Below are 15,508 nucleotides of genomic sequence, written 5' to 3'. Positions count from 1 at the left end.
GCTACTATGCTCGGGACGATATTCTAGATCGATCGGCTGATCGATCCAGATTGGCCAATCGATCCAGTGATCGATCCCAGAGCCTTCTGTTCGCGACAGAAATTGCCGAACCAATTAAAAATAAACCAAACCCCACTTAAATCTTCTATTTATATTAAGTGGGTAACTCGGCCCAACTTAAATATAAATATAATTGACTCCCCTTTCTTTCAGCACGACCCTACTTAAGTAGTCTAAAGGCTTAGCGGACCCGAGAGGTCCCGGGTTCGATTCCCGCTTAAGCTATTTTGCTTTTCTAATTATTTTTACTACTTCCGCTACTCTAAAAATTCCGTAAAAACATCTAAAAATTCCAGAATAATTATAGAATATTTCTAATATAGTTTTGAGAATTTTCGGGCGTTACACTATGGCAAATATTTCATGAATGAATCCATTAAACTATTGTGCTAATGCTAGGTTGTTCCCTGGAAGGAACATGTTGCAGGGTCCGACTGTAATGTCTCGGCAAGGACTGCTACATCTCCAGAACTCAGGTGTAGTGATAAATATGCAAGAGTTCGCGTTACAGGGTCCGACTGTAACGTCTCAGCAAGGACCGCTACATCTCCATGAGAACTTGGGTGTAGTGTTAAATAGGCAAGAGTTCTCAAACCATAGGTTAGATAAGAACAAATATGATAGGAAAACTAATAATCTAAGATTTGGAACATGGAACATAGGAACTCTCACTGGTAAATCAATGGAGGTAGTAGATATGATGATTAGGAGAAAAATTAATATTTTGTGTGTACAAGAGACAAAATGGACAGATGAGAAGGCAAAGATGATAGAGAACTCGGGTTTTAAGTTATGGTACACTGGAAAGAGTAAAACAAGAAATGGAGTGGGTATTATTGTAGATAGTTTATTAAAGGATGAAGTTGTAGGAGTAGTTAGAAAAGGGGATAGAATTATAGCCCTTAAGATAATAGTGGCGAAAGAAACTATGAACATAATTAGCGTATATGCACCACAAGTAGGATTAGATGAAGCTACCAAATTAAGGTTTTGGGAGGACTTAGATGAAATATTACAAAATATTTAATGAAAGGATTTTAATAGGAGGTGATCTAAATGGGCATGTCGGAGTGAAAAATGAGGAATATGAGAGAGTACATGGGAGTTATGGGTTTAGAACAAGGAATGAGGAAGGGAAAACTATATTAGATTTTGCGATAGCATATGACCTTATATTAGCTAATACGTTTTTTAAGAAAAGAGAAGAACACTTAGTCACATTCAAAAGTGGGAATAATAAATCGCAAATTGACTTTCTTATGGTTAGGAAGAAGGATAGAAAGATTTGTAAATATTGCAAAGTCATCCCTGGAGAAAGCTTAACTACCCAACATAGAGTAGTAGTGTTGGATATACGCCTTAAACATAGTATCAATAGAAAGAAAATATATACAATTCCTAGAATTAAGTGGTGGAAGTTAAAGGATGGGAAACAACATATATTTAAGAAGAAGATAGAAGTACAAGCATTAGGTGAAATAGACGATGACTCTAATACAACATGGGATAAGATGGTATCAAAGTTAAAAATAGTAGCTAAGAGTGTCCTCGGTGAGTCAAAGGGGCATGCACCGCTAAGTAAAGAATCTTGGTGGTGGAATGAGAAAGTACAAGAGAAAGTGAAGGAAAAACGAATAGCTTATAAGGAATTATATATTTTTAAAAATGAGGAAAACTTAAAAAAAATATACAATAGCCAAGAAAGAAGCTAAGAAAGTGGTAAGTGAAGCAAAAAATGAAACTTTTGAACGGTTATATCAAAAATTGGATACAAAAGAAGGGGAAAGAGACATTTATAGAATAGCTAAAGTGAGAGAAAGAAAAACAAGAGATCTTAGCCAAATAAAATGTATTAAAGATGAATGTAATAGGGTATTAGTAAGCGATGGAGAAATAAAAGAGCGGTGGAAGAGATATTTTCATGAACTTTTTAATGAAGGTTTAGGAGACCAACTTAACTTGGGTAATTTAATTAGGTCAAATGAGCATCGAAATTTTAATTTTTATCGTAGAATTCAAACTTCAGAACTAAAACAAACTTTAAATGAGATGCACAATGGAAAAGCCGTTGGACCAGATGATATTCCAATAGAGGTATGGAAGTGCTTAGGGAAACAAGGTATCGAATGACTTACAAAATTATTTAACATGATATTGAAAACGAAAAAAATGTCTGATCAATGGAAGATAAGTACTCTAGTTCCCTTATATAAGAATAAGGGAGACGTACAAAATTGTGCAAACTATAGGGGTATTAAACTAATGAGTCATACTATGGAACTTTGGGAAAAAGTAATAGAAAAAAGATTAAGGAAGGAGACCACAGTGACAGAAAATCAATTTGGGTTTATGCCTGGAAGGTCGACAATAGAAGCTATACATCTTCTTAGACAATTAATTGAAAAATATCGGGAGCAAAAATAAGATCTACACATGATATTCATTGACTTAGAAAAAGCGTATGATAGAGTCCCAAGAGAAATTATATGGCGAATTTTAGAAAAGAGAGGTGTTAGCGTAACATATATTGACCTAATTAAGGATATGTATGAGGATGCAACTGTTGGTTGCTACTCGGAAAACCTAGAGGTTCCACTGTACAAAAATTTTGTACAAAGGTCTGAACCTTTTCCTAGCTACCATGTGTTCTTTTAAATTAAATTTTGGATCGCCTGCGGAACTTAACACGTTTGATCCAAAACTTAATCTATTCGTTCTTTTAGGTTTAGACTTGGGTCTCCTGCGGAACTTAACACGTTCGACCCAAATCGTCTTAAGTTATTAATTCCATTAAATATTAGTTTCCATAATTGGTTCCCAGTACTGACGTGGCGAGGCACATGGCCTTCTTGGATATGGGAGCAACCACCACCGACTAGACAAAACCTTTTATAGAAAGCTAATATTTAATTTCCTAAAATAACTTTAGGTTAACCAAAGAGAACAATCAAATCACAAGGAAAAGAAAAAAAAAGAACACAGCATCGAAAAACATATTCGAAATTCTAGAACGTAAGCCTCTTGTATTTGGTATTATTTCCATAAATAACTAGCATGATGTGGAAAGAAAAATTACTAGTTATACCTTGTAGAAAAACCTCTTGATCTTCTACCGTATTCCTCTTCTAACCTCGAACGTTGTGTGGGCAACGATCTTCCGAGATGAGAAACCACCAACCACTTCTTCTCCTCCAAGCAAGGTTCGGCCACAAAGGAAAAACTTCACCAAGGAGGAAAACCAAAATACTAACCAAGCTCCAAGAGATGCTAACTTTCTCTCCTTCTTCTTCTTCATCTCCGAGTAGTATCCGGCCACCACAAGAGCTCCAATGGAAGAGAAGGGTTCGGCCACCACAAGAGGAAGAGAGGGAGAGGATGGTCGGCCACACCAAGGAACAAAAGAGGGAGAGGAATAATAGATGTTGTATCTCATGAAGGCACCCTCACCCCTTCTTTTATATTCCTTGGCCTAGGCAAATTAGGAAATTTAATTACAATAAAATTTCCTCAATTTCCTTGACATGATTTTATTGAGAAAAATAAAATAAAATTTCCCAAATTAAAACCAATGGCCGGCCACATCAACGAAGGAAAAAATTAGACAAGTTTTAATCAACAATTAAAACTTCCTAATTTGTTTCCGGAAATTTTAAAAAATAAAATTTCTCTTTAAAATCTCTTCATGGTTGATAAAAGGAAATTTCTATAATTTTAATTTTATCAACATGTGAATAATTTTTAAAGAGAAAATAAAACATCTCTTCAATCTACAAATAAGGAAAGAGATCTAATCTCTTTCTTTAATCTTTTGTAGATCTTTTACAAGAGAGATATTTTAATTTTAATTCTCTTTAAATTATATCTTCCACATAATAATAAAAATTAAAATTAAATTTCTTTTTTAATTTAATTTGGCCGGCCCTACTAGCTTGGGTTCAAGCTAGGGTCGGCCACCCAATTTTATACCTAGGCCAGCCCTAGCTTGTTTCCAAGCTAGCTTGGCCGGCCCCTATTGGGTGGGAATAGAAGGTGGGTATAGGTGGGTATAGAACTCTACAAATAAGAGGCTACGATAGGGACCGAGAGGAGAAATTGGTTTTGGTCTCCCGATAAAATTAAGCATCCCGTGTTTGCCCCGAACACACAACTTAATTTTATCAATGATAATTCATTCCACTAGAGAACTATCATTGAACTACCGCACCAATCCCAAATTACATTTTTGGGCTCCTTCTTATTATGAGTGTGTTAGTCTCCCTGTGTTTAAGATATCGAATGTCCACTAATTAAGTGAGTTACTAACAACTCATTTAATTAATATCTTAGTCCAAGAGTAGTACCACTCAACCTTATAGTCATGTCGGACTAAGTCCACCTGCAGGGTTTAACATGACAATCCTTATGAGCTCCTCTTGGGGGCATTCTCAACCTAGTATCTCTAGGACACAGTTTCCTTCTATAATCAACAACACACACTATAAGTGATATCATTTCCTAACTTATCGGGCTTATTGATTCATCGAACTAAATCTCACCCATTGATAAATTAAAGAAATAAATATCAAATATATGTGCTTGTTATTATATTAGGATTAAGAGCACACACTTCCATAATAACCGAGGTCTTTGTTTCTTTATAAAATCAGTATAAAAGAAACGACCTCAAATGGTCCTACTCAATACACTCTAAGTGTACTAGTGTAATTATACAGTCAAGATAAACTGATACCTAATTACACTACGACCTTCTAATGGTTTGTTCCTTTCAATTTTGGTCGTGAGCTACTGTTTATAATTTATAAGGTACTGACTTCTGCATATGACACCACATGCTATGTTATCTACAATATAAATTAATTGAACATCTACAAACAAATGTAGATAATTTGACCAAATGTGATTCTTTATTCAAGACAAATGTTTACAAAAGCTTAGGCTTTTAGTATACACTCCAACAGCAACGACCAGAGTAAAGACTTCAGGCGGAGTAACTGAAGCATTTCCAATAAAGATAGGGTTACATCAAGGCTCAACTCTAAGTCCCTATCTTTTTACACTAATTATGGACGAACTCACTACGCACATTCAAGACACAGTACCATGGTGCATGTTATTTGCAGATGATATTATTTTGGTAGATGAGACACGTGAAGGAGTAAATGCTAAGCTAGAATCGTGGAGGGAAACACTAGAAGGGAAAGGTTTTAAGCTTAGTAGATTAAAGATAGAATATATGGAATTTAAGTTTAACAATATTAGAAGTAATGAAATAATTGTTAAGATAGGAGAGGACGAGTTGCCTGGAACCGAACGATTTAAATATTTAGGATCATTTTTACAAAATGATGGAGGGATTGAGAGAGATGTCTTACATAGAATACAAGCAGGATGGGTGAAATGGAGGGGAGCGTCGAGTGTTTTATGTGACCGTAAAGTACCTCTTAAACTTAAAGGTAAGTTCTATAAAATCGCAGTTAGACCTGCTATGTTATATGGAGCTGAATGTTGGGTTATGACTCAAGCACACGAGCAGAAGATGAGAGTTGCAGAGATGAGGATGTTAAGGTGGATGTGTGGACATACGAAGATGGACAAAATAAGAAATGAGACCATTAGAGAGAAAGTCGGAGTTGCATCTATTGAGGGAAAACTCCGAGAGACACGTTTAAGATGGTACGGACATGTACTTAGACGACTAATAAATGTTCCAGTTAGGCGATGTGAAACTATGATAAATATGCATATCAAACGAGGAAGAGGAAGACCAAAAAAGACTTAGTTAGCAACAATAAAATAAGATAAAATTTATTTAAATATAAATGATGATATAATAGGAGATAGAGCTCAATGGTGTAAAAGGATTCATACAGCCGACCCCACCTAGTGGGAAAAGGCTTGGTTGTTGTTGTTGTTGTACCCTAAAGACAAAAAACTCAAAAATTATTAAAAAAAATAAAAATGAACAGAAATATAAATAAAATTATTCAAATCCTCCTCCTACATCAATGTTGAAGGTTGTCTCTTCTCTAAAATAAAATATATTACTGAGGAGCTTTTCCAATGAGTTAAAATAGATGGTGCACATCATATCTCTACATTAAATATTACTAAAAAAATTTATCTAAAACTTCATCCTCTCTTGCTATGTTTGATCCTCATATTTATCGAAATATTATTGAAGCCTTACAATATGTCATTATCACATGGTCAAATATTTCCTTTACCATAAATCGTACTTGTCAGTTTATGCCACTAAACAAAATTGAGAAGGTGCGAAATGAATTTTTCCTATCTCAAAGGTACTATTTTATTTAATCTTTTTCTGTAACATTAATCATCTTGAGAATTATATGAGATCTCATCTGAAAGCTGAGAAGACGGAATGGTGGGAATGATGTGGCTGGAATGTTCACCAAGTCACCATGTCCTAAAGGGGGAGGGTATGATAAGGTATCTTTTTTGTTGACCAAGTCATTAGAAGGTGTCCAGTCAACGCTACTTGTAAACAACGACTAAATTTCCCTTGTCCCTGGCACCCCAAAACTCGAGGCAGACCTAAAAATATATAAGGAGTCCAACAAATAGTGGAATAATGAAATGTGCATAGAATAAGAATGAAAATAGTACCCTGACTCAGGAGACGTCCTCTGATGGATCGGTGAGCTAGTCGTGACACTGACAGAGTCGTCGTGACTTAGAAAAGTAGATGAATGTGAGTCGAATGAGGAGCTGAATCTGACTGCCCAAAGTCGAATGTGGCCTGGATTCGAAAGATGGCCCACGGACCAAAACATGACAATGGCGCGTAGGTCGAGATATAACGTCAACACGCAAGTCGAGATATGGCATCGGCGCGCAGTGCGGGATATCATATCAACGCGTAGGCCGGGATATAACATCAACACGTAGACAGTATATGTCATCGGCACACAGGCCATGATATGACAATGATACGGAGCTAGATAATAACAACGACGCGTAAGCCAAAACACAACAATGGCATAGAGTTAAAACAAGGATGAAATCGACACATGGACTACCGACTGCTGGCATGTAGCAGCTGTTGGCGAGGGGGGCTGTGATAGGAGAAGTGGTTCCGGCGAAGTCGGCGGCGAGGGTGTAGGTCCAAGTTATCGATGTCAGAGGAGGAGGCGGTGCCTCCTTGGCTGGCATCGGTGTTGTTCGGTAGAGGGGAAGGCAGTGCGCGTGATATGAAAGGGGAGAGGATGGTGCGATTGTTGGCCAGCGAGGCTACAACGACCGCTGAAGCAGCAACGACGTATGGCACCTGGGCTGTCGTGCATCTCAAGTGTGGAAAGAGGAGGCTGACGGTGTGGAGAGGGAGAAGGGGGATGACGATTGGTTGCTAGATGTGATGGCAGCCGCTGGGGTGAGAGGAAGAGGGGGCTGCTGGTGCGTGGTGACATGCATGAGAGGAGGCGATAGCGCGGTCGTCGGGAGAAGCGAAAAAAAGAGGCAGCAGTGTCCTCATGTGAGGCAGTGGAGAAGACACGAAAAACCCCTATTTCTATCATCCATGCCAGAGACCAAGAAGGAGGATGCACAATGAACTGACAAAAATACCCCTCCTCTCCTTAATTCCTCTTGGGACCCTAAGATATATCCACATCAACATGCTTATAATGATCAAGATTTGACAAGCTCTCCTAAAACAGACGCTCTACTAGTAGATATATAATATTTCTTGGTTGAAATTTTATTTCATAGAATTAAAAAAAAAACAACCTACAATATCTCATTTAAGCATTAAGGTTGAATATAAAATTATAGCCAAGGCAACATGTAAAATTATTTGACTTCAATCTTTTTATTCTAAACTACATCCACCCATAAATAATGCACCTAAAATTTGATACAAAAATATTGGAGCAATGTATCTTATAGCAAATTTAATTTTTCTTACTAGTACAAAACAAGTGAAAATTGAGAGAATTATTCAATATGATTCTACCAAAACATAAGAAAGAATTATCCAATATAGCTTCTCAAATCAAATTAGGTTTTAGAATAAATCATTAGAATAAGTAAATTTTAATTTATTAATTAGAATTCTATTATTATTGTTGATTAGGTAATGTAAGAATGTATTCCTTTATATCTTTTTTGCTACTATACTCTCCAATTACGCACTCTATTATATTATATTTCATGTGACTATCATAACAAGGTAACTATGTAAGACAGTACAACGTTGAAGAGGAAGAACAATTAAAGTAGTACAATTCTGTTATCTCCTCTATTATTGAGTAGCCGTGGATCATACATCGAGCAATCTCTTTGCGCGGTCAGGTGATAACTGGGTATACGGCTTCCTTGATGATTCCACAAATTCCTCCATCCACACCTCTAGCCATCTTTATATACCCATTGTCCCCCCATCCTGATCCATACGAGTTCTTCAAGAGCCAGTAGTCGGTGTCATTCTGATCAGTGCCGTAGCCCACCACCGTCATGCTATGATTGACTTCATCATCATCTCCGCAACCAATGTCAGTGGCGACACCAGCACCATACAAATGGAAGAATTTTTTATGGTCAAGTATCGAGACAGAGACCGTGACCGGTTGCCTGGCCACAGCCTCCAAAAGTTCCTTCTCATCTTCAGCCCACTCATATTTGCTTATAGTAACGCCACCAGCTTGAGTCTGAAAAGTAGCAGAATTTAGACTGAAATTGCAGGCTCCAGGAACTCCCTTGTACGGGTAGTTGTGTTCAGTTGTCAGACTGCCGTTGTCGATCACAAAGTCAAAAGCCTTTGTTACATAGCCGCAGTCGCATGACGACCTACACTCTTTTTGCGGCGGCACACAGTCTACGAGCTCTTGCTCTGACATCGATACTAATTTACCTGTCTTAATCTGAATGATGCCTTCTATTGCTGCTACGGCAGCGAACGCCCAACAAGAACCTGTTTAATTATTTGCAAGCAATCGACTGCAAACAATGAGCAATGCATGAAAGTAATCGAATTAAGGATATATATATATAGTTGCGTAAATGCTCACCGCAATTTCCTTGAGACTTGACATCAGTGACTGCGCCCTTGTCCCTCCAGTTAATGCTATAAGGTTGAGGTGTACTGCGGTTACCAGGCAAGGACGGCCGGTATAGACGACCACCACGTCGATAGTACGAGAGCCCCCGGTTGGTGTAAGTCTTGGTGAATTCCTCGTGGGTTAAATCGGCGAACTTGTTAGCTTTCAGTGTGAACTTGTGGTTCTTGTGACGATTTTGGTTGAAGGAGTCGATTAACTTGACGTTTTCTGCGTAGATCTTGTGACGCTTTTCTTTCACTGTTTCATTAGGGTACGTACGGTGATACATCCTCATCCACGACTCGTGACTCGGACTTAACGCACTGTAATATATGCCGTGACTTGCCATTGCAACCGAAGCCACGCGCAAAACAAGGAGCGTTACGCCGAAGAATTGGTGGAGAGTGCAGTGGAAAGCCATGCGCACTCTCGCACTCTCTCTCTCTCTCTCTCTCTCTCTCTCTCCCACGCACTGGTGGAGGCTGAGTGAGAGCCAAAGACCAGCAAGAGGCATATTTATAGTCATATTTGCCGTTCTACTTTCTCACCACCGCCGTGCCGTGCACTAGACTCCTAAGTACTGGTGGTGGCAAAGACACAAGACTTGGTGGTTCCAGAAGATGTGGAGATGATGAACCATTGAAGGTGAAACATGCAAGAGTTCCGTAGGAGGTCTACGTCGCGTTTAGTATGTAGTGGAAACAACACCAGTGAAGATGGTTGACTGAAGTCTTCTGACAGTCCAAAGACGTCAGGATTACTTAGACCGTGTCCACTTAGAAAGATAAAACAGAAGAAAACGGTGGTCAACTTATTTTGAATGGAGGTTTGGAGGGTTAGTTGGGTTTCAAGGAGTAAATACTACTGCGGACCAAAAGAGGCTCCGGAGAGGATTGGGTTACAACTTTATATTGCCATGGACAAATATATATTCCGTGTGTCAAATAAATAGTTAGGGTATTTGAAGGTTTATTTTTGATAGTCCAAAGTGATGCGGGAGTATTACAAGTTGCCAGGGTATAAAGAAGCTTAATCGACATGCTTAGCTTGGATAAAAGTTAAGGGGGTCAACGAGACACTCTCTTCCCATTGAGCCGACTCGTCAATTATTCTAGTTGAGTTGAGCCAACCTATCAGTCAGTCTGGCCAGGTTGACTCACCAGTCGAGCCGACGCTTGTCCATTTAATATTCTCAAGCCCTATGACTCAGCTATCATACGACCAACATCACGTGAGACAACATGTCGGTTGTCAGAACACTTAGATCAGCATAGTTGACATAACGTGATCTTACAAGATCTCCTACAGTATCAGAAATGGATGACAAGTCTGATATCTAAGACGTAACATATTTTTAATTACAGATGTAATATTATGTTAGAAGTATTTATTATAAAAGATCACTACATAGGCCAAGTTTTGGTCTCTCATTGCTACAAGTACATATATTTCATTACTTAATTACTGTCCATCTTCTTCACATTTTAATATCTACGGAGATCTAATTTGAGCATCAAAGTGAAAGGATTGAGCAGCCCGATCTCCATTCTAACCTCGTTCTTAGTTCTTTTACTCCTCGCAGGCTCATCAGACGATGAGGAAACATCTCACCTTTTATTCAGAGACTCCGTTATCTGATCGATATCGAAGATAGCCCATTGACCACGCTCTCCTTCCTCATAGTCATGACGACTTAGTCCACATTACAACTAAGTCACCGGTATTCCAAACATCACCAATTTCAAATGGGATCACATATCTTTAATTTTTGAAGGCACAAGTTATTTTTAAAATAGGGCACAAGTAGTATAATCAATAATGAATTTGCTTGAGATCAAATTATTCATAAAAATCAAATTTAATTTGTAGGCATAGAAAATCTTAAAACGTTCTATTTAAGGTCTCATACTGATCAAAGTAAATAATTTTAACAATGCAAGATGATTATTGAATTAGTTTGTGCCTTAAAAGATATCATATAATAAGCATAGATTATTTAAAATTTGATTATTATTAAAATTTAGACATTTTAATTAGAACTTGCGTACTGAGCCCTCCTGATCTTTTAAAATGCTTATTTTGATAAAAAAAAACAACAACAAATTGAAAAATGATTTAGAGTAATTTTTAAGGTGTGATCTGATTTTGCTAATTGGTTTTGTACCTATAAAATCTAAAATTTTGACCAAGCCTTCAATCATATGACTGTAAAATTAAGGGGGCGTTTGGTTTAGGGTAATAGGAGTGGGGAATGAGAATGGGAATCATTGATTCCCATTGTTAATGTTTGGATTATAGGAATAGGAATACAAATAAGGGAATGAATCCTTGAAATTGGGTAATGACTCATTCCCATGTACCTCCCCTTCAATGAGCCATTACCCTATTTTCATCAATCAAAATATTCCCTTATTCCAAAAATACCCTTGACTTAAAACTAAAATTTTTTCCATTAATATCAAATATCAAAATATATATATTTATTTTTTCTTTCATATCACTTATCTCTCCTTATTCTCTCTCATTATATTTTCTCTCTCATCATAGTTTCTCTCTCATCATTTTATCATACACTTTCTCTCTCCTTAATCTCTCCTATCACACTCTTTTTCCTCTTTTTTTCTCATTACACTTTCTCTCTCCTCAATCTCTTCCATCGCACTCTCTTCCTTCTTTTGTTCCTCATCACACTTTCTCTCTCATCACACTTTCTCTCTCCTCAATCTCTCCCATCACACTCTCTTTTCTCTTTTTTCTCATCACACTTTCTCTCTCATCATACTTTCTCTCTCCTCAATCTCTCTTATCACACTTCCTCCTTTTTCTCTCATCACACTTTCTCTCTCATCACACTTTCTCTCTCATCATACTTTATCTCTCCTCAATCTCTCTTATCACACTTCCTCCTTCTTTCTCTCTCATCATACTTTATCTCTCCTCAATCTCTCTTATCACACTTCCTCCTTTTTTCCTCAACACACTTTCTCTCTCATCATACTTTCTCTCTCCTCAATCTCTCCCATCATATTCACTGTTCTCTTTTTCTCTCACCATACTTTCTCTCTCCTCAATCTCTCTCATCACACTCTCTCTCATTTTTCTCACTATATTTTCTCTCTCTTCATCCTCTCCTATCATACTTTCTCTCACATCATACTTTCTCTCATCATGCTCTCTCCAATCACACTGTCTTTTTTCATTTTCTCTCATCACAGTTTCTCTCTCTTCATTCTTTCTTATCACACTTTCTCTCTCATAATACTTTCTCTCTCATCATTCTCTTTCATCATATTTTTCTCTCACATTTATCTTTCTCACACATCTAATTTTTCTCTTATTTTCCTTTAAGGGTAAAAAAGGAAACTTTGATTTATTCCGATAGAAGATATACAGCTAACCAAACATTGCTTTTAAGAGTGATATCCATGTTCATACCCATTCCCATTCCACAATACAATGATTCCCATTCCGATTCCTATTCCTAGGAAAGAACCAAACACCCCATAATACTTTTACTTTGTTAAAAAAGTTCATTCAGCTAAAAAATTCAATCATAAGATATATTTATAAATCAGTTACGCCCGTTCGGTGACAATGTTCAAGGGGTATGGTGCTTTATGTAAAATTTGGGACGAGAAAACTTGATAAATCTGAAAACGGTTATGAGAAATAAACCGTCTAAAATCTTATATAGATCGATTAAGGTGACGTTCGGTTCTCTCTTAGAAATCGGAATGAGAATGAGTATTATAGTATTGTGGAATAGGAATGGGTATGAACTTGGATATCATTCTTAAAATTAATATTTGGTTAGTTGAATATTTTCAATTGGAATGAATCTAAATTTTTTTTTTACCCTTAGAGGATAATAAGAGAAAAAATTAGATAGAAGAGAAAGTTGAATGTGAGAGAAACATATGATGAGAGAGAATGTGTGATGAGAAAAAATGAAGAGTGGGAAAATATGATGAGAGAAAATGAGGAGAGAGAGCATAATAGGAGAGATTGAGAAGAGAAAAAGTATGATGAGAGAGAAAGTGTGCTGAGAGAGAAAGAGTGATGGGAAAGAAATGAAGAGAGAGAAAGTGTGATGAGAGAAAATGAGAGATTGAGGAGAGGGAGTATGATGAGAAAACATGATGAAAGAGAAAGTGTGATGGGAAAATGAAGAGAGAGAAAGTGTGATAAAAGAAAATGAGGAGAGAGAGTGTGATGGAAGAGAATAAAGAGAGAGAAACTGTGATGAGAGAAAATGCAGAGAGAGTATTGTAAGAGAGATTGATGAGAGAGAAAGTATGATGAAAAATGAGAAGTGAATGAAGAGAGAGAAAATGATGAGAGAGAGTGTGTGATGAGAGAGAATACAGAGAGAAAATGGTAGAGAATGAGTGATGAGAGAGAATGAGGAGAGAGAAATTATATTGAGAGAGAAAGTGTGAAGATAGAATGAGGAGAGAGAAAGTATCATGAGAGAGAACAAGGAGAGAGAGTGGAATGAAAGAAAAATTGAACAAATATACTAAGGGTATTTTTGTTCAAAAATTAATTCTCATTCCCATTCCATCAAAACCCAAGGGAGGGGGTGAGTTTCATCCATACCCAAGTTTTTGGATTTCATTTCAAAATTTTGATTCCATTCTCATCAATCAAACATAAGGTTTGAGAATAAATCCATTCCCTCATTCCCAAACTTCTAAACCAAATGCCATGTAAGAATTTTAAATCTTAAATTGAAAAGGTCAAAAATTAAATTGTCCTAAATACTATAAATAGATATTTTTAATAAATATATATATAATTTAATATATCTTCTCAAACTCACGATACTATAACTAGAAATATTAATCAGAGTTTGTCAGACAAAAAATAGAAGCGCAAAGCAGAATGAGCCTTGGTTAACATATCAACTATCTGCAGTAAGAAAGGAACAAAAGGCAACATGATAGTACCAAGCTATAGATTATGACGAGTAAAATGACAATTAATCTCAATATGTTTGGTTCTCTCATGAAAAATTATATTGCGCATAATCTGATTATCATAATGAAGAGGAGTAGGTTGCCGAAGAAAAATTCTTATATCTGCAAGTAACTAATATAGCCAAACAATCTCGCAAGTGGTAATAGTTCACTAAAAAAAGTAGCTAATAGCGACATAATTTAAGACGACCATTAAAATTCCATCGCTATATGGCAACAGACATGTTAATTCTCTTCACAATTAGCAACAGACTAAAACTATCCATCACTACTCCATGTATGTTTAGCCGTCAGAGCGCTAAACTCTAATTTTTGGCGTCGTGTTAACGATGGATGGATGACTGTTGCTAATAGCGACAGATTATTTAATCCCTCACTATCCTTTTTATGTAGCCCAGACATCTACCTTTTTTGGAGTGTAAACCGTAGCGACGGATAATTAAATAATTCATTGCTAATAGCGATAAATAATTAAATAATCCATCACTATCAACAACATATTATCAAATAATCTATTGCTATTAGCGATAGTTAAATAAATAATCTGTCACTACTAGTGACGGATTATTTAATAATCCATTGCTAGTCCTTGCATTTTGTCGACAGGAAAATTGATTTGCGACGGATTTTTTTCGTCACTATATTTAGGATATTGGGGATCCTACATTCGATCTCTTCCTTATGTGAATAGTGCTTGCTTGCTCCGGCGATTTCCTTCCTGCTTCAGCAATCGACTTCTCCTTCTCCAGCTTCTCCTCCTCCGATGTTCAGGTACTCTCTTCTCCTCCTCCTTCTTCTCTGCCTCCAGCCCGCTATGGCCGAGCAATGCAGCGGCCGCGGCTAACAGTGCTAGCTAGAGTCGCGGTGAGTGTTGCCCGACGGTGATCAGCAGTGCCCGGTAATGGCCAATAGTGTCGCGGCCACGGCGAGCATTGCCCGGCTGCGGCCGGCAATGTCAAGCTGCAGTCGGTAGTGCCAGGCTATGGTCGGCACAGCTCGGCCGTCATCGGCACTACTCGATCACCGCCAGCACTACTCAGCCACCGCCGGCACTGCTCAACCTCGTCTAACATTGATCAGGAAAGAATATAATTATGCTTGCATAGTTTGAAAATATAATTATCATATTTAGAGTATTAATAATATTTATCCATATTGATATTAATTGTATGATTAACCATATTGATATTACTTGTATGATTAACTATATTGATATTACTTGCATGATTAAGATTTCACATGTCCTAACGTAATTCACAAAGGCTTACATATAATTCCGGTGTTTGCGTAAAAGGATCCATAAATAACAATGATACTCAATTTGATTATTATGGTAGACTTGAGGAAATCATCGATATTGAGTATCTAGCTTTACCTTTAAAAACGTGTGTATTATTCATACGTTCATGGTAT

The 15,508-nt window shown here is 37.1% G+C and overlaps 1 protein-coding gene across 1 annotated transcript; it reads right to left on the bottom strand.

The window, feature by feature from the left end:
- Positions 1-8,203: 8,203 nt before the first annotated feature.
- Positions 8,204-9,603, bottom strand: LOC122020808 (zingipain-2-like). Its single transcript, XM_042578837.1, has 2 exons — positions 9,087-9,603; positions 8,204-8,989 (listed from the first exon to the last, which is right to left on the bottom strand). The coding sequence occupies exons 1-2, from the start codon at positions 9,535-9,537 to the stop codon at positions 8,367-8,369; spliced, it is 1,074 nt and encodes a 357-aa protein (XP_042434771.1). The 5' UTR covers positions 9,538-9,603; the 3' UTR covers positions 8,204-8,366.
- Between the last annotated feature and the right edge of the window lie 5,905 nt (positions 9,604-15,508).

This window comes from Zingiber officinale, chromosome 9A (assembly GCF_018446385.1).
Source record: "Zingiber officinale cultivar Zhangliang chromosome 9A, Zo_v1.1, whole genome shotgun sequence".
Lineage (NCBI taxonomy): Eukaryota > Viridiplantae > Streptophyta > Magnoliopsida > Zingiberales > Zingiberaceae > Zingiber > Zingiber officinale.
This window is presented reverse-complemented; position numbering and strand designations above follow the sequence as displayed.

What these genes read in the sequence shown, in the direction of transcription:
- LOC122020808 (XM_042578837.1), bottom strand. Translation starts at nt 9,537, where the DNA reads ATGGCTTTCCACTGCACTCTCCACCAATTCTTCGGCGTAACGCTCCTT. An exon ending in CAAGTCTCAAGGAAATTGCG is followed by an intron (nt 8,990 to 9,086) that starts GTGAGCATTTAC and finishes ATAATTAAACAG; the next exon opens with GTTCTTGTTGGGCGTTCGCT.